We start from the raw sequence: 20,559 nt of genomic DNA, 5'->3' as shown, positions 1-20,559 counted from the left end.
ATTTATCCATTCGCAAACTAATTTTGTACAAATAATACTCTCCTGACGATAAGACACATCTTAATTTAAATTTTCCTTCAAAACCATTCATTTTGCCACTAGAATTTTCAGACCCTCTTGGATATGAGACAGATGTTTTCATTTTAGAGTTCCTGACTGTCCCTCTCTAAATATTTTCCAATGATTCAAAGACCTTGCAGAGAAATGTTGAGAAAGCATTTCTTTTGAGTTCAGCAAGACAAAACATTCATAACTTTGGAACTTTAACAAGGCATTTCATTGTAAAAACTTATTATTTCTAATCTTAAATCATTCTTACCTGTTGCATTTACTAAGCCATGAAACAAATTATTTTCCGTAGCAAGGACCACATGAAATTAATCATCTTCATGAAATTCAGTTTGTAACAAGATGATGCGCGTAGCTAATTTCTTATATTATGATTTATACCTTTCTCAAAATCTGATTAACGTGAGGTACAGAACAATCAGAAAAGGTATAATCTGATAAAGGTGAGCTAAAGAACAATCAGAAAAGGTATATACCTAGAGCAGCTGGGATTCTCACTGCCTATCGTGCTCTCTGAACAGGTGATCACTATATTGAAGACTGCAGATTCAAATCAGTATTTTGAGCTGCTTTCCATGAATATCAAATCTCACCTGTTCCAAGAGGCTGCCTTGAGGTGTCACCAGAAGCCCATGCTTCATAGTCTTTCACAAGCTGCACACAAGTGAAAGGAAAATATCAGTCCACAGGATGTGGCGATGACTTAAATCAACCACAGAACAAAACATTCAAGTCACAGAATGAGGTAACTAAATTTGAATATAAAATTACCGACAATGAAAAAAAAATTGCTTCCCGGTTCTGAATAGTTCACAACAAATCATAGTTCACATGCCATTGAATGAATAAGATGACCACAAAGCAAAACAATTAGCAGATATCAGTCATTTCTCTACTGTCATAAAAACAGGGGTCATTTGATGAGATTTCAAAAAGGATCTTAGCCAGTGATGCTGCCTTTTGTTTTTCCATCTTATGTCCCCTATTCTAACGGACACAAACTTTTAGTGAACAAAGGGAATAAAATAAATGAATTCACACGAAATATAAAAAAATATAAAGAAAACTATCCAGTAGTATTGCCCACATGATTTCTTCATCTAGTTTTCCTCATCATTAAAAAACTAAACTTTAAAAAGGAATCCAGATAAACCGTCTCCAATCAACCGTGTTTATTTTTTGTTTTGAGGAGTTGGATTTTCAAACCTATCCCTTCTAATTTTCAGTCAGCTGCATATAATTTGTTATTTCCACAATGAATTAAACGTAGTATGGATCCATCGAATGGCATATATGGGTAGAAATAAAATCGTTAATTAAGCAGGGCATGAGCCTTGAAAGTTAAGGAACAAACATATTACGTTACTTTTACAAAAAAAAGAACAAAGTAAAATAAAAAATAAAAAATGATAAGTTTCAAGCTTGAATCCGAAAAGATCTGTATCTCTTTTGCCTCATATAAGTACACTGATATATTTGACATGGCATAAACACTGATTTAAAAGGCAATCAAAGCTGCATACGAGGCGCTTCATTTTTTGGTGTAAGATGCAACACATGAAAGCCTCAAGTCTGGAATTATGGTTCACATTTATTTGACCCCAAAGCCATGTTGGACCAACTGATATAAGTTCTAATCTAAGGACCAGTTTTAGCATATCCGTGAACTTGAAAGAAACACAGGTTGAAAATCGAAAAAAGCACATATTTTACCAATACAGCAGCTATTACAGATGTGATGTTCTAAACATCTTAAAAGTAAATCCAGTTAATTTACCAAGTACCTTAAACAGCTAACCACATCTATTTGGTTATAGAAGTGCAGACCTTACTCAATATTCCACCTTTTATAGGCCTTTTCTTTCCTCAAACAAAAGGCTACCATGCATTTCTCACATAAACTAAAAGCTTTTTTGCTCTTGATAATTCAAGAAAACATTGATTTCAGGAAATATCTAAATGAAGAGGACAGGTTCTAGGAGCAGAAGAAGTATGTTGAAGAAAGAAAAACTAAAAAAGTAGCAGATGAGATGTCAAATCTGACCCTAGTAATTAAGAATGGACAATATATGGACAACAATATCCTTATAAATACAAATTTCTATATGAAAACCAAAAAAATGTGTTTTGAGAATTAAAGGGTGTATGTATATTCAGGAGTTATCAGCACATTACAAGAATATGACAATCCAAAAAACCAAAATTTTGAACATTTCATGATGTAACCTAAATAACTGAGTACTGGGCAGACCAAGTTGCTTGTTTCATTTATTCATAAGCAAACCTAATAAAAAAATCTCCAGCAAACCTGTGCCATAAAGCGCGGAAGCATAAGTCCAAGTATTTGTTCAAGGATTCTTGTCCCAGTCGATTCTATTGCTGGAACTGGAATAGCACCAAATGCAAAAGGGACCTCAATGCTTACCTAGAATCACATAAAAAAAGCTATAAACAATACTGTGACATATACAGGGTTGTGCAATTTTGAAGTAGATGTCATCATTTTCTGAAATACTGTTACACTATACATAAAAAATAATCTAGCCAGTACCTCAATGACTGCATCAGAAGTAAGTTGTTGCATTGATGAATTACTTTGGCTGCTACCACATGAAATATAGTTCACCATAGAAGCTGCATAATAAGCACAACAATACTAAATAAGTGACAAAGCAGTCTAAAAACGCTATATTTAGCAAATTGATTTGGAGTCTAATCCCGATTCATGACTGTTCTTCCACACCAAGAAGTAGGAGAAAAGACAGAAGAAGAAAAATTCCGTTATGTTAATCTTCTCATCATTCATAAACATAGTTATTAAAGGCATTTCTAGGCTCAATAGTCACTAAGTTCAGTGCCTATAGTCTGGTGGCAGTCTATTGAGGAATGCACTTTCTTGCCTAGGTGTGCTGTGTGCGCGTTTTTCCAGGCATAAATTGCAACAAAGGCGTGCCTTTGTTATATTTTGACTGCTGCCATTTTTTTTTATTTTCTAGATTTCATTTGATATTGAAATTAGATTGGGCAGTTGGTTTATGGTATGTTTACTCATCCAATTAAAGTGAAGGAAACAAAAAAAAAAAAAGAGCAGAGGAAAATTCTCGAAATAGAGTTTCCAGAGTGTCCTGTAACCAATTTTCACTCCCAATCTCTTCATTCTAATCTATTCTCCTAGTTTAAGACTCTCTGAGTCTCTGATTTTGCTTTTCCTTTTCTCCAACTTTTTTTATCTCGATCCTCAGGTTTCTATCGTGTAGTGGTGGTGTTCCCTTCCGCATGCTCCCTCTCTCTCTCCCTATCTCTCTCTCTCTCCCCTCTCTGTACTTTTCTTCACTCTTGTCCTGTATTTTCAAAATCATGCCTGACTGATGGACACTTATTTCCAACAACAAAAAAAAGAATATATCTTTGCAAAATAGATTGTCTTTCCATTGTTTGAATGGTTTCCAGAAGTCATACTTCTGGTTAGACCATATCAAAAACATCCTCTGAAAATAATACACGATGAAAGATACTGAGGATTGTTTAAGAAGAAATGAAAATGGCACTCAACAAAAGCATGCACGTATCTAGTATTTCTAGAAGGTAATGAAAATGCAAAATTCAATTGAAGATGAATGCATACTGTCTTTTACAACTGTCTATACAATCAACTTTTTTCTCATAAAACTAATCAAGGAATCATGCTCTTTTATCCTAATAAATAAGTAAATGAAATTAAATAAGGCACCAACTGAGTTGCAAATTAGAGAGTCAAACCAAGCAGAAATGAAGATAAATAATCGATTGGAGACTACTACAGACATAATATCTAAGCATCTAACACACATTTAGTTTAACAGCACAAAAAAGAAGAAATGTCTTTCTCCCCAGTAGAAAAGACGAGAAAGAGGAAGCAGGTACTAACAACCTGACTAAAGAGGAAGAAGGTATTAACAACCTGACTACTTTGGTTATTACACTACAAGTCAGATATCCAACTGCTAGACTACTGGCCTATAGGGGAGGTATGAATATTTCAGCAATGGAGCTGCTCAGGAAAGTAATGCATCATATATTCGTGTCACAAAGATGAAGTTCTAGTGTTAACCAGCATAAGGAAGTAATATATCTTACTTTGCTTTTCTGGGTCCAAGTAATAAGCAAGCATCTTAAGATAAGTAAAAATTTCACACCTGTAATTTCCAGTATCAGTTTTAATGATTTTGACAAAAAAAAAATTATATGAAAATAGCCACCAATTCACAACAGCACATAATGTTAAATATCCATAACATAAGGTCTGGAAAAGCAATTAATTCAAAGTTGGTACAGTGTACAAACAAGTCAGACCAGTGGAACAAGATGATGCTATATCACCTTGCAGACAGTCAGCCTAGGCCCATGAAAAATACCACCATTCAAGTCCATTAAAGAAATACACTTCAAACATCATGTTTAAGCCATGCAGAAAGCCAAATTAGATCCTTGTATAATATCTATTTTTGATAAAAAAAAAAATCTTACCATCAAACTTCTCATTCTGTGCAACCACCATGGGCGAACCCTCAAGCTGCCAACAGTCAACAAATCATACACATTGAAACATAATGAAACCTCTAACATGCCATAAAAATCAAACAGAAATTAATATAACCATTACAGATAAATGAAAACCTAATTTACTGAATGTTATGTTCCCAGTCTCCAAATTACAAAATAGGCTACAATAACCAACCACAGTATAACTGAAGCTCAACAGAATAAAAGAAACATCAAAATTAATTTTAAAACGAGTAATAAAAAAGGCATAGCAAGCGAACGCTACCTTACATGATAAGAGTTTAATGCAGCAACCACTAGGCTGCTCTTCAACTCTAACAAGCAAAACGGGGCAAACCTCAAAAGCGAAGAACTTGAACCTATAAACATAACACCTAAACGTGTTGTCGTCCACTCTCTCTATCCTCTCCGCATCCAACACCGAGTACTGACTCGCCGGCAAGCTCATATACTCAACTGCAACAAAGCCAAATTCAAAAACAATCTCACAAAAATCTTAATAAATCTTTAACCAAACAAAGAAACCCGTTTCCTAACATTACTTAGAGGCCGCCCGAGTTGCTGGATCGAAACGGACTCCTTACGCCGAGCAATGAATCGAGCCTTCTGCATAGAACTGACCGAAATGCGACGTGACGGTTTTGGAGATTCATTTGATGAAGAGAAATACAGAGGCACTCTAGGAGTTTTTGATTTGAATGGCACGAAACTTGAGCTTAAAGTGGCATTTGAAGAAGCAGAGCAGTTTAGTAGTGCCATTTTACTATTGGCTTTTGGTATCAAAAGAACGAAAAGGGATAAGACCACTAGTGGCTCTTCGGTTAACCGGGCGTATCTTACAAACACGTGCTCTGATTTTCTAATTTACACCATGTGGGCCATTTCTTTTGGTTCCTTTTTGACAATTATACCCTCTCCTCCCTCCTCAAGAAATCTTTACCAATCCACAGGATCAATTTTTTAATTTTTTTTTTTTTTAAAAAAAAACAGAGAAAAAAAAAAACCAATTAAGAACAATCTGAAATGGTTGAGAGTTAAATCAGCAAGTCATTGATTCAAAAGCAAGAAAATACAATCAAACCAGACTCGATTACAAAACCTAACTCTTTACATAGAAAATACCCATTCAAAACCCTAACCCTAATACTATGAGCTGGTGAACTTAGTCACAGCTTTGGTTCCTTCAGAAACTGCGTGCTTAGCGAGTTCACCAGGCAAGACCAACCTAACAGCAGTCTGGATCTCGCGAGAAGTGATGGTAGGCTTCTTGTTATACCTAGCGAGCCTTGAAGATTCCTGTGCAAGCTTTTCAAAGATATCATTGATAAAGCTGTTCATGATCCCCATAGCCTTACTGGAAATCCCGATATCAGGATGGACTTGCTTCAACACCTTGAATATGTATATCTTATACGTCTCTACGCTCTTCTTCGCCTTCTTCTTCTTCTTATCGATTGCGCCGCCTTCTTTTGGCAGTTTCTTCTCTGCTCTTGGCTTCTTCTCCGCCGGTGCCTTCTCTGCCGGCTTCTTCTCAGCTGGTTTCTTCTCTGCCTTGGGCGCCATTAGAGTTGCTAAAGAATGAGATCCTTAATGCGAGAAATCGAAATTTCTGTGATCGAACCGAATCCTACAACGTTGTATGAAACGGTGACTGTGGTATTTGTTTATATAGAGAGAGAGCACGAGACATGATTGGTTGCAATTGGAGAGACGCGGATTGATGACGTGGACGGTTGGATTTGAGGATATGAAAAGGAACGGTGAGAGATGCGCAGTTTTGGGAGAGCGCAATTTGGAAAATTGAAAATTTTTAGTGCGCGCTTTGGGTTTTGAGATTTTAATTTTTTTGAATTTCGCGGGTGAGGTGCGAGTGAAGACCAAGTTGTATTTTTAATACATGCCCTATTTCAGAACTCAATTTTTTAAATCTGTTGAATTAATTTTACTATTAACAACTCCTCCGGAAAATATAAATCTTAATATTTTAATGAGCATTTTAAGGAGTAATATTTAATATTATTTTTATTTATATTAAATATAATAGCTAGTTTCATGACTTACATTTTAAGCTAAATAGTAATTTAGTTAAATTTACTCATGATTTTATTATAATTTAAAAAAATTATTTATTTATTTAATCGCCATATAAAAATATTAACTGATTTATATTTTGCGACAGATGGAATAATCAATTAGCTTTCAACCTTTCAATTTATAAATAATTTAGTCCAATAATTGGTAAAATAATAAAAATTTAATTTTTTTATTACAACTAAAATTTTTTTAACTTCATCTTTTCATTACTAAAAAATTCATATGTCTTTTTTATTTGGTCATTAATATTTTTTAAATCCATAAATTTAATTCTTCTATAAAATTTATATAGATGAATTGCATATCTATTTACTATTTTTAATTTAGTAGTTGATTTTTGTACATCATTGTAGATCACCCTTTATATTGTCCATCATTCTCTACACATTGTCCTTTCTAAGTTTTAAGCATATTAAAGGAATAGAAGATCTCTGTCTCTCCGTAAAAATCTCACTTTTTATTTTTGTTTCTCAACCTAACTTGATTCATTGTATATGATAGTACATTATCATTGATTAGTTTTGTTAGATCCTTTAGATTTTGAGCACTAGAATATTATACGGATAAATTTGTGGTACATTCAACTTCGCGACATAGTACATACCATGTTATGATCCGATCCTATGAATTGGACTAACACTAGAACTTAGATAAATTAAAGTCTTTTAAGACGCATAATAAGACTAACTTATAAAAAGGGTCATATGTTTTATTTAAGATAACAACCGGAACTTTATCTAACTTCAAAATTTATTTTAGAATACAATATTTGGCCCTTAATTCTAATTTTGAGCCTCAAGCCCTTCATAACACATATAGATGAATCAACTTGCTATCGTATCATATTCACTTATAAATAACAATTAGGTCTCATCATCATATTATAATAATATCTAGTAGGAGGCTTAACCATCCTCGATAAATATGGCATTTCGTTATATTACAATCATGATGTATTTTAAGTGATTTTTACAGAACTTTTAATGATTTATAGTAACAATAAACATAACAGAGCGTCATAAGGAAATAAAGTCTCAACATAAGAAGAAATATATCAAACTTCTCATCAACTACCCTATCTTGAATTTCGAAAACGGGATGAGCACTAAACTCAATGAATGATGTTATACAACACATACTTGATGTCATACGAAATTTTATAATAAAATACTCACACATATGTCAACCACAAGAGTTAATAAGTAGTCAACAGTGGATGAACTTAGTCAACAAGAACCAAATATCTAATTTTTAAGAATCATAATTGTCCAGCATAGGGTATTTAAGGCCTCAATGCATAAATGATCCATACAAGCTATTTATATTACTTGTCTAGTATACAATAGGATATATGAGACTCATGATATGCAGACTAATCATATAATCACATGTCCAACATATAGTAGGGTAGCTATCTCTCGATGCATGAACTTTTAATCACAACCATCAGTGGTTCCAATTCTACATAAGCATCCATAAACACTGTCAAATATAAATGCAAATCTTAACTGATATCACAAAATATGGAGATACACATATAATCATTATGCAACAATAAATAATATACAATTATATGATGCTAAATGTATGAATAATAGAAATGCATTAAGAAATTTCACTCACAAATTATAATTATGATTGGTACTAACTGAATCCTAGGTAGTACCAGAAGGTCCTGGATGATCTATGTTAATATATTTTTTTTTTTATCCTGCCTTTCAAAAAGAAATTTTTTTTGTGAATTTCAAGAAATTAATTATTAATTCAAGAAAAGGGAAGAAATAGTAAACATTAAATAAATGAGGTTGATGAAAAATGAAAGAATCACATTAGAAAACCCTAAAAATGAGAATTTTGCTGGAGTTTTAGCAAGAGGAGATCTTGTGACGGGCCGACGGCCATGGATTGAAGAAGTAAAGTTATGTTTTTCTTATTTTGATAGTATTACGTATAGTAGACCTTCAGGGCTTTGTAGAGGCCATTCCATCTGCAACATTAAAATTCCTCAAGCCCAGTGCCAATTAATATTCTAGTTTTCATTAATTTAATAAATGCAGTATGTTTTGTGGCATTAAGATGCTCGTGTCATGTGCATTATTTTGTTTCTTTTCATCTCAATGCTAAATGAGTTGCAGCAGCACTACTCAGGGAAAAAAATCTTATGTGAGTAAGAACGATCATGAAAATAAATTAATAAAACTATTAATTTCAGAATTTATATTGTCTTAAAAATTATATAATATTTATATTTTTTGTAAAAATTATTTTAGTGTTTATAAATTTTATATTTTTAATTAATACTTAAAAATGTATTAAAATATTATATATATATGATTGAACCGTATTGAATTCAGTCAAATCTTGCAATTTAGTGAATCTCTGCTTAAAATTTGATAACATGGTGCATATATTTAGTAATTACGAGATAATGTTAAGCACACGAATGCATGGACTTAAAACAAATGACATCGTAACCACATGGTCAACTCCCTTTTATAACATAAAAGCATGTCAATTTTTCTACCGGGTGCTAGCTAGGTGTGGGCATAAATCAATTAAAATTAAAAATTGAACCTAACCGATTTGATTTGGTTTTTCATTTCCATTATTGGATTAATTCATTCGGATTCAATTTATTATTTTACATAATTTTGGTTACACGAAATAATTTAAGTTTGCTAAAAAATCAAATTAAATTGAATATGCTGAATCGACTTGTTTGATTCCGAATAAAGTTTGGCATTAGTTTTGATTTAAGAAAAAAAACATTTTTGTTGTCGGCTTTGGTGGTTTAATTTGATTTTGAATCGAAATGACCAATTCCTCATTAATAGTTGATTTATATTTATGTTATATTTGTATTGTTTTAACTTTGTAAAAACTAATTATTCATACAGTTATATTTTTCAAATTAATATTTTGACGTGGTATTTTATTTATAATTATTTAAAATTAATAAACATCTATTGAAATTATTATAAAAATATAATTGTCACAATCCGTCTTCTTGGATCAAACCGACGCTAGAGCTTGGATAAATATAAGGCCTCCAAAGCCTCCAAAATCCTTAGTAAGGATTTCGTGACCATAACTACTTCTAAACCCATTATTATTTGGGGCCCAATACAAGTATTCGCAAACTTAAGTGTCTTATTGATTATATATATATATATACACACATATGAATATAAGTATTTACAATTATGAGGAAGGACAAGCAACATTCCTAATATCGTTTATTCAAATTTCTAAGTTTATTTACAATTTCAAAAGATTACAGTAATTGCGAAACTCTAATTACATAAAGGCAAGTAAGGTCCTTTTAGAAGAATAGATCTAGCTGCTCTGGAGGTGCCTACGGTAGTTGAAAGAAGAAGCTAATAACAGTTCAAGCCGTATTAGCAAATTTCAATCCCTCCATTCGATCCTCTAACGGCTACTGTTGAATCTCTTGAAGCGCCCTTGTGGATAAGAGCCGCCGGAGATTGGCCGGAGTTCAACTATCAAATTCTCTCTCTTTCTTTGTCGCACTAAGAACGGGCCGATGAGCATGTGGTGTTGGGAGGGACTAAGGGCGAAGCTTAGGTGGCGCAGGTAAGGTCTTTTGGCCGTTGAGTGGCTTGAAAACAAGAGAGGAGTAGAGAGATACTGCTGTCGCAGCTTCGCGACAAAGGAGAAGAGGAAGAGTGAAAGAAAAGAAAAGGAAAGAGAAAGAGATAGGGGAAACTCTGGGCCTTTGGGCAGTTTTAGGATAACTTAATAAATATTATTATTATTATTATTATTGATATTTTATTCAACAACTTCTTTAGGAAATCGGTTTAGGTTCAAAAGACTTGATTTGAGTCTATTCGAGTTTCAACTCGGTTCACATAAACCAAACAAACCATGACTATATGAAATAATTTTGATTCGAAGAGATCGTATTTACGTGGCATTTATAATTAAATTAAATTTTCTTAGTTTTGAAATTTATAATTCGGGTCGTTCAATAATAATATTATATATTATATTTTTAAATATAGTAAAATAGAAAATAATATATTCACATTTAAAAATTAAGCAATATATCATACAAGATAATATATAAGATAATTGCGCTTTTATGGCCATTTTATATTTTTTCAATACAACCATTATTAAAGCCTTATTTGATAATAATTTTTTATGCAGAATTTAGAGTTTTAACTATACTATATCTATTAAGGGCATGTTTGGTAATACAAACTGTTCTAATTGCTCTTAGTTCTTAGATGTTAGCGTTTACTTGTTTAAGTAGCAGTTGAAAGCACAAGCAGTAAAAACAATTATTTGATTGACAATTAAATTTAAAATAACAAAAAAAAAAAAATACATTGAAAAGTTGACTTATAATTGTCGGACATATAATTAAACTCATTATATATGTGTGGGGGGAGGGGAATAGGGAGGGAATAATGAGATTTTCGATATCACTCTTAATAAAATTTAAAATATCCTAAAATACCCTTAATGATGACCAGTTAAAGAATTTTATCAGATATTTAAATAAATATATATAGATAATTAAGCATTTCAAAATTTTAAGTTTTATCTTTTTTAAATTTATTTTTTAATAAATACATATGATAACGGGACATTTAAAAATTTTTTATGTTTTATTTATTGAATTTATTATTTATTTGATTTTATCTTGTTTATACTTTAAAATATTTTATTTAGAATAGAGATAAAAATAGAAAAAAATGTATTTTTTATTAATACTGTTTTTTTCTTTATATTTATATAATATTTTTTAAAAATAAAATTTCAAATAGAATAAATTTTTAAATATAAATTTATGAAATTATATAGCATATAAATATTTTAGTCGATTATCTAAGATAAAAATAGTTACCTAATAGTTCTATTTTTTTATTATAGAAAAGAACATGTGATATTTTTTTTTATATATAATTCTCTTAGAAATAATCAGATTATCTATCAATCTATTCTATATATAAAAATGAGAATAACGGGAAATAATGAGATTTTCAAAAGTGCCCTTAATGAAATTTAGAATATGCTCAAATAACCGTAGTTATAGCCAATTAAAAAATTACATTTTATTAGTTGATTTGATATTGTCACGACCCATTTCCATGGGCCGGACCGGCACTAGGGCCCAGGTAAGCTTAAGGCCCCCGAGGCCCGTAGTAAGCCTGAAACACTACAAATTTCACTATATTTAATAAAACAGGCTCACAGAATTATTCCATCTATAATAATACAGAACTTAAAAGTATACAAATTCTATAACTGCGGAGTTCATTGACGGATGTATACATATAAGTCTTCGGACATTTATCTATTTAATTGATCAATACGAAAATTAGCGAATTTCTTTTTTTATAGTGAAGAGCAGAGTTATAGCTGGGATTTAGAAAATGCTACTTCCTGAAAGATTTAAACAAAAGAGATGTGAGTTTATTAATGAATAATAATTATTGCACAACACAAGCATTCACATCATTGTATAAATATATCAACCTAGTCATCCGACTAGGTATATGCTCACACAGCCAGTCACACAAATGGCATATCACCAGCACTCACAATTATTAACATCTTCATATAATCACATCACGTGGAAATTAGTCAGTGGAGTCACCGAACCCCCGATGAGCCGTCCTCCCGCATGGCTCATCCTCTCACATGTGCACCAGGGAGCCGATCCCCCATACTGGCCGACCGGTCTAATCCTCACTTGACCAGCCCTCTCATTTTTCTTTCCATTCTCTCTTTCTTTTCCATACCAACAGGAGGCAACCCGGTCGTCTCCATCAAATCTAGATCATCAGGCGCTCACAACAGGAGGCCACCCTGCGGGCTGCGATCAAATCTAGATTATCCGGTGCGCCCAATAAAGAAGCCAACCTGTGGTTAACAGTAACGGTAACAGTAGGTGCACACGGGGGCGCCGATCTCCCATTTACCCGGCTAACAGAAACAGAATCAGGATCCATATAACAGAAATCAGAATCAGGATCCGTATAACAGAAACAGTCTCACAAACCCATGGTGACCCACTTCATCCCAATTCCACACAAACAAAGCACAGCAATATCACAACACAATAAATCAAACATTGCATTCAAATTCAGACATATTATTCAATTAGACATCGTAATGCAATGCACAATTAAACATCCAAAATCAATGCAAATAAATAAATAAATAAATAGTATTAGCAATTAACAACAATAATAAAATAAATAAATGAATATGTAAATAGTTAAATGAATAATAAAGATTATAAACAACCAGAGCACTATATTTATTATGTACCAAATTATAGAACTAATCTAAATAAACTTATTAATTATGTTGTTAATTAAAATTTAGTCTAATTTCTATCAAAATTTCGGCAGCATCTCCCCTAAAAATAGGACTATCTACCTGTTTAAATATCACAATGATATTATATATTAATCAATCAATGTACACAGCCCATCCGTCGGGCGATCAAACAGTTAAATTTCCCTTCCTCCATCCAAATAATAATGTCAACATTCAACTATTAATTCACAACTTATAATAACCTTCAAACATATCCCAATAATATTATTGAACATTCTTTGCTTCACATAATTATAATCAGCTTCTTTAGCTAATTGACAAATAAATGAAATCTTTCATACATATACATATAAACAGAAGTTATACCATTAAGTTAGTTAGCTTCTAACTATTATAAAACTCCTTATTAAACCTTTATTTCATCATCCTTGCTTAAGGTATAAACAACGTCTTTAAACATTTACTAAAATTCTAAACTAGCCACTAAGAACCAATGCTTCAATTAAATTACAATTTCATAAATACTTCTACTAGGCAACCCGACTCACAACTTGAACGTATAACTAAGGCTTCCTAAAATTCCTTCATCTTGCCATGAAAATACGATTTCTAGATTATAGTAGATTATGTTTACCATCGAATCGTTACCTAACAAGATTGAAGCTATTGAGCATTAACCAATGGTATCCATCACAAAAATATTGAGAATATATCCATTCCTATGTTAGTTCATATAAAAATGGCAACGATTACCCTCAATAGCTACTCCCCACCAAATGCAATAGGTTCTCCTTAACTTAGACTTATACATATATGCACAAATTTCACTCATTTCCCATCAAAACTTAGATTCTTAACATCCTATAATCCATATCAAGCAATGGTTTATAGAAATAATGAGAAATAGCTGCTGCCATTTTAAAATTGCTCTAATTTATTATATAGAATATGCAGCAAACACATTAGCCTACACATACTTTTAAAAATTTCAGTCTGCAGCTAATTTGGAATGATAAAAGTTTAAGATTTCCTTCCTATCATAGTGAAAACTCAAGCAAATAACCATTAAACTGCTGCCATCTTTAAAGGCTTATCAATTCCTCTAACAAATTGTGTAATTGGAATATGTGTGCACTGCTATTTTGTAATAAGAATAGTTTAAACATTAAAGCGGGAAAGGGACTTCGGGCTTCAAATCTTGGGTCTCTTGCACTGCTGTTTCAAGAACGCCTTACCCGAGTATTCTTTTTTTTTTATTTTTTTATTTTTATTTTTTTCTGTAGTATCAAGTTCTTTTTATTGTTGGTATATACTGAAAAAAAAGAATTTATTTTTAAAAGCAATGAAAAGCAACGATTTTATCTTAGCACTATATTGTCAATAACGTAATTAACTTTATATATTAGAAGCAAATATCATTTGTTTTTTTTTTTTTTATTATTATTTTTTTTATATATATAAACAGTACCTGAAAATTCTAACTACAAAGATCTTGAAATTTATGCAATTTAATTTGCAAAAGAGTGAGGAGGGAGGATAATCGGCTTACCTTATCGGCGATAGTCGCCGGAGTTGCTCGGAGACGGAGAGAAGGACGAAGACGCTATCTCGATCGGGCTGAAGTCCCAGCCTCGCCGTGATTTTTGCGCTCACCAGAAGCAGAAACGGGGAGAAGGGAAAGGAAGGCCGGGTTGCTGCGGCAAGGAGTCGACGGCGAGGAGATGAGATCGATCGGCTCTGGTGGCTGGAAACGGGAAGGGAAAGAGGAGGAGGAGGTTGCGCGCTGGCACTAGCGCAAGGAAGGAGAAGGAAAAAGAAAAAAAGAAAAAGGAAAAAGAAAAAGAAAAAGAAAAAAAAAGGAAAAGAAAGAAAAAATCTTGGGCTTCTAGACCATTCCGGTTCGATTCGAACCGGTTTGGTCTAATTCTATGATTTGGCTCAATTTGCTTGGTTTTCGAGTTTTTCGCTTGGTTTTTGAAAAATCGAATTGGGTTACGGGTCCAGTTTAGCAATAATAAAATACTAGCTGGTATAATTTCATTGGTTGAAATAAAAAAATTTAGTTTTTAAATGAAAATTCTTCGAAATTAAATTTTCGGGTCGTTTCAATCTCCCCCCCTTATAAAAATTCGTCCTCGAATTTTAGAGATGAGCAAGAAATAGGAATGCAACTAGAAAAGGAAGCATGTAAGGATATTTAACAAACAAATTATCATTTGATTGACATCCAAGAATAAATGAATAAAAGATTTCATTATAAATCAAACCCCTTAAACTAGCAAACAAGGTTCCATCGCACTCAAAATGTATTCGTTCAACCATCTATTACATCTATTGTCACTTGATTAAAACTCACAGGAAACTTAAGTCTATTACTATAACCTCCAATTTCTATTATCAGTCGGCTACTGAAATCTTTAGAAAGTCGTTTAATAAAACTGAGTTTAGCAGTAACATGCAAAATAATAATAATAATAATAATAATACATATTTTTCTCAAGGTTATTTAATTTTATTTGAAAATTTAAATTTTATTACATATTTGTCCATGAAAACCATGTTCCAATAAAGTTGAAAATACACAATGGTAATGTCAAAAGGCTTTTCCATCAATCTAACCAAAACACATATTCTATGAAAGCAAAATATATTGGTAAGGATTAAATACAGAGCTTACGAAAACTAAAAATAACTGGAATTTGATTGACTTATAATAAGGATTAACTCATTTAGTTTACATATGTTATTACTACATCTTTGCTTAATCAAAAGTTCGAAAACTATTTTTATTTTTATTTTTATTTTTATTTTATTATTATTATTATTATTTTTTTTTTTTTCAAAACTTTAAGAAAAATCGTCTTGTAACTTTCGTTGTCTATTAGTATCACAGGGCGACTTGAGCTTATTCTCTTGATTCTTACCAATACAAGTCCTATTCTCCTCATAACATCTTTACCATACACTAGTACATCTATTAGATAGTTCCTAAACTAAGGATATCACTATGCTCTTTAATACTTAATCTCTCAAGTTACCCTAAAATTTATCATCAAATGGGCTTTCATAATAACACCTTTCGTCTCTCCTAGCTCTTATATTTTTAATAACTTTTCATTCCACCAATGTTGCTATTAGTTCATCCTAAGTATATTAAATATTCTTATTAATTATTTCGTCCACTTGGTTTCTTTCATACTACTAATCATCATCACTCATGACTTACATAATCACTAACATTTTAATTAGTCTTATTTAACTAAGTGTTAGGCACCATATGTGGAACTATTAACTTAGCATCTATCTGTTGCTAACATATATCAAATTCAAATTCAACTCACCTGTCTCACCTATCTTTGACTTCATATTTGACTTTAGAATTTTCAACACGTCCATTCCTCATCTAAGTCTAGTAAGATATTCATAAATCCTTCTAATTTTTATCTCCTACTTACTCCTCATATATATATTACAACTCGTCATATATCATTTCTATACCCTTAAATTATTCAAGTCCATTCCCAATGTTATCTTTCTCACTTTACACATTAACAGTCCTATACTCCAAATTTAGTAGCAACTTAATTCCTCTTCCAAAATTGTCTACTCGACCTTTCCAACGTTCCTGTTTTTGTCTTGACTATGAACTACCTACTTACCTTTATCATTGTTATCATTATCATTACCATCCCATTATCTTATTCTACTAGCCCCATGATATAAATAGACAACTCTCAAAAATAATTTTCTATATAAATAGTCTTTTTTTTTATATATTATTTATCATAATACAATTTAAATTCAACATCAGGATGGGATTTTAAATTCAAATAACAAGTAAATAAAATCACATAAAATTTATATTTTTTTTTGGATTATTTCTAAAGAAATTCAGTAGCTGACTGAATCTTTGTTCACATATTCCTAATCGCCTTAAAATTACTGTCTATGTCCATGAACCTGCCATACCAATGAAAATCTTATTTATTCTCTACCCTATCCTATTCACTGTAGGAATAGAGCTCACATGAAAAGTAGTGTACTGGGTGATCAAGCCAATCCACTACCATCAGGTATTACTCTATTTCCTAGCTTAAGGGTTGATACCAACTCTAGCCCCTATAGGTACTGCGATTGACTTATCTTACTGTCACGACCCATTTCCATGGACCGGACCGGCACTAGGACCTGGGTGAGCTTAAGGCCCCCAAAGCCCGTAGTAAGCCTATATTATGCAACCCTCATTTCCACAATCATAACTGTGGATACAGGCCCAATAATTTATTTCAATTATGTATCACTAATACAGTTCATTTACAACCCACTAGAATACAATTGCGGAACTCTACCTGTACATTTATATCATCATTTGTTTTTCGTTTACAGTCTTCTATACTTATGTCTCAACTCCATAGGATTTTTCTTTCTTCTATTACCTGGAAAAAAAAATAGGTAGGCAGGGGTGAGCGCCAAACTCAATGAGTAGGGTTAGATAACCCTCTCACCCCACACAATCATACAGATGCTAAAATATTTTTATTTGTTCATCGATTAAATTTATGATCATGCAGTGTCACACAAATGGCAATACAACAGCAACCACAATTATTATCACATTCATATAATCACATCACGTGGAAATTAGTCAGTGGCACCACCTAAAACCCCAACGAGCCGTCCTCACACATGGCTCGCCCTCTCATACATGTGCACCAGGGAGCCGATCCCCCATACGGCCAACTGGTCTAATCCTCACTGACCAGTCCTCTCATTGCTTTTCCATTCTCTCTTTTCTTTTCCATACCAACAGGAGGCAACCCGGTGGTCTCCATCCAATCTAGATCATCAAGTGCTCACAACAGGAGGCCACCCTGCGGGCTACAATCAAATCTAGATTATCAGGTGCGCAACAACAAGAAGCCATCCTGTGGTTTTCCATACAATCCACATCATCAGGTGCACACGGGGGCGCCGATCTCCCATTTTCCCGGCCGACGGTCAAATATCATATCATATTCAGGATCCATATAACAGACCGTCCTCACAAACCCATGGTGGTCCACTTCATCCCAATTCCACACAAACAAGGCAAAGTATATTCATAGCACAAGTAATCAAACAACTTTCAATATCAACAGATAGTACATCATAATATGGCAATTCAACAAAATAATGCATGCCAACATTTAGCCGTGAATGCATGAATGCAAGCGGATGATACTAGTTATCTAACACTACTCACAGTTCTTTATCGTCCTCTAAGGGGACTGTTTTCTAGCAACATGCTTCCAGCCGTTTTTCCTCGCATTTCGGAATTTTATAGACCTTGTCGGTAATAGTTGCCGGAGTTGCTCGGAGGGAAGGACAGCAATCGCACCCTTTTGCGATTCGACTATCACTCGTTCCAATAGTTTCTGTGCTGTGAAGACGAAGTCAGAGAGAGAGAGAGAGAGAGAGAGAGAGAGACAGAGAGACAGGGACGTGGGGGTGCAGCGGCGGCGGTAGGAGGCAGTGGCGTTGGCTGGTGAACGGAACAGAAAGGGGAGGGGAGTCTGTGGTCGGTGCTAACGGGAAGGAGAGGGGGAGAGCTGTCGCGCGCTGGAGAAGAAAAAGGAGGAGAAAAGAAAAGAAAAAGAAAGAAAGAAAAAGAAAAAGAAAAAAAAAATCTGTGCCTTCTAGACCATTCCGGTTTGATTCGAACTGGTTTGGTCTGACTTAGTAATTTGGTCTCATTTTCTTTGGTTTTCGAGTTTTTCACTCGATTTTTAGATTATTCGTGTGGTTTTCGACATATTAAATTAATTTTCGGATCCGGTTCGATTTATTTTGATTGTTTAGTTCAGGTCCATAATAATAGTAATCATATTTGATTTTTAGGATGATTAATTTATATGTATCTATATTCTTATAATAAATTAGTAGCCAAAGTTCCATATTATTTCTCGAATATTTTAAAATGTTCTTAAATCAAAAGTTTCGATAATAAATTTTGGGCTTGGGCCCAATATCACAGAATTGGGCTTGATTTGAGACTGTGTTTCTATTTGTAACCCACATGTGAAAATTTTCGATTTTTGATTTAAATTAAATTCAAAAGTTTCGAAAATAAAAATTCGGGGTATTACAATCTCCCCCCCTTAAGACAATTCGTCCTCGAATTGAAACCTAATAGAGGGTAATAGTAATAGAAACATAGATGATCACAACTTTACAATAAGAAATACTTCACATATAAAAGAGTAATGCTATAAACGAAGCGAAGAGAGGTACGATATTCTACTTGTCTTTCTACCTCCAATCATCACGCTTTTGTTTCCATGGAAACCTTCTCTAATGATCTTAAAAAGAAAAATTTCACTTCAAATCACCCATTCTATAACAATTTCTCTTTGACTACTTTAATCTATTAGACTTTCCACTTAATCCATATCTTCTATCCCAAGTTCTCCAAGACCTTCTTTACGTTCTTCCTTGAACTTTTATCCCCAATTATTTAATGAACCCATACTGACGAAAACTGTAATCTTACAATGAAAGAGGTATGCCATTTGAGGCAATTAATTCTAATTTCCTAAACGCAAATCTTATATCCCATAATATTCTTCTTACTTTATACTAAGGGTGTTTAATGTTTACACATTTTCTCAACTTAAACTTTTATAACTTTACCGGTTTGTATCTGTTTATACCAGGTGTTTAGAATCCAGCAACCAAGATTTCTAGTTGTATATACCAATTCAGTCCGTAATACCAACCGACTACAAATTACATAACTTGACGAGGCAATATTTGCTCAAACTGCCATTAACTTGCTAAGTTCTCGATATCCAACCATGCCCATACTCTACTAATCTATTCCATAATTACATTCCATCTATACTTGTAACGGATTATACCTTGCATGCTTAAACACTACTTAAATACTATTAGCATCAAGAATTTCACAGTTCCTAAGATGGTGCTGGTGCCACTACACTAACTTAGTTTACATTCACATCATATTGATTACCAAACTAAAATCATTTTATTTGTCATAATTTATTCATTAATTTTTTTTTTTCATTAATTTTTTTTTTGCCACTATTTAATCCATTTTAAAGATATCAGAATACTCTCTTAATTATTTCGTTTATTTATTCCCTCTGTACTACATCACACTATTAGTCCTGATCTAGTTAACTACCCGTATTTCAACCTAATATTTATTACACCATAATTATTTACCTTACCTACTATTCATCCATTCAGAGATCCTTAGTAAAATGCTTAAGCATTAACCTTAATTCTATCTTATCATCCAGATGCCCCATCAAGTTATTCCACCCTTCCAACTTATTTTCATTTCCTAATTTAATTTAATATCAAAATTCTCATAGGGGACCAAAATAAGAGTCATAATATTTCAACTAGGCCTATTTGGCCACTTCAAAATTCTCAACAACATCACATTTCTCTTTATCAAATTCATGTGGTTACACGTTACGACATCATTAAAACTCATTCCAACCAAAGATCACATCTTAATCCAGTAGCCAC

The 20,559-nt window shown here is 32.8% G+C and overlaps 2 protein-coding genes and 1 long non-coding RNA gene across 3 annotated transcripts; all 3 read right to left on the bottom strand.

Annotated features, from left to right (window-relative positions):
* Positions 1-372: 372 nt before the first annotated feature.
* Positions 373-5,508, bottom strand: LOC105648598 (RAP release 2, galactose-binding-like domain protein, putative (DUF1997)). Its single transcript, XM_012235036.4, has 6 exons — positions 5,154-5,508; positions 4,877-5,067; positions 4,576-4,621; positions 2,621-2,703; positions 2,378-2,494; positions 373-723 (listed from the first exon to the last, which is right to left on the bottom strand). The coding sequence occupies exons 1-6, from the start codon at positions 5,368-5,370 to the stop codon at positions 652-654; spliced, it is 726 nt and encodes a 241-aa protein (XP_012090426.1). The 5' UTR covers positions 5,371-5,508; the 3' UTR covers positions 373-651.
* A 130-nt stretch (positions 5,509-5,638) lies between these two features.
* On the bottom strand, positions 5,639-6,266 carry LOC105648606 (putative histone H2B.3). Its single transcript, XM_012235049.4, has one exon. The coding sequence runs from the start codon at positions 6,172-6,174 to the stop codon at positions 5,758-5,760; it is 417 nt and encodes a 138-aa protein (XP_012090439.3). The 5' UTR covers positions 6,175-6,266; the 3' UTR covers positions 5,639-5,757.
* Positions 6,267-17,289: 11,023 nt separating this feature from the next.
* Positions 17,290-18,645, bottom strand: LOC149495829 (uncharacterized). The gene is made up of 2 exons (XR_016321196.1): positions 18,266-18,645; positions 17,290-17,459 (listed from the first exon to the last, which is right to left on the bottom strand). It is a non-coding gene; the product is annotated as an uncharacterized LOC149495829 (long non-coding RNA).
* Positions 18,646-20,559: the final 1,914 nt, after the last annotated feature.

This window comes from Jatropha curcas, chromosome 6 (genome assembly GCF_041381405.1).
Source record: "Jatropha curcas cultivar XTBG-Jc1 chromosome 6, XTBG_Jcur_1.0, whole genome shotgun sequence".
In the NCBI taxonomy this organism is placed as follows: Eukaryota; Viridiplantae; Streptophyta; class Magnoliopsida; order Malpighiales; family Euphorbiaceae; genus Jatropha; species Jatropha curcas.
Note: the sequence above shows the minus strand (reverse complement) of the source record. Positions and strands in the feature narration are given on the sequence as shown.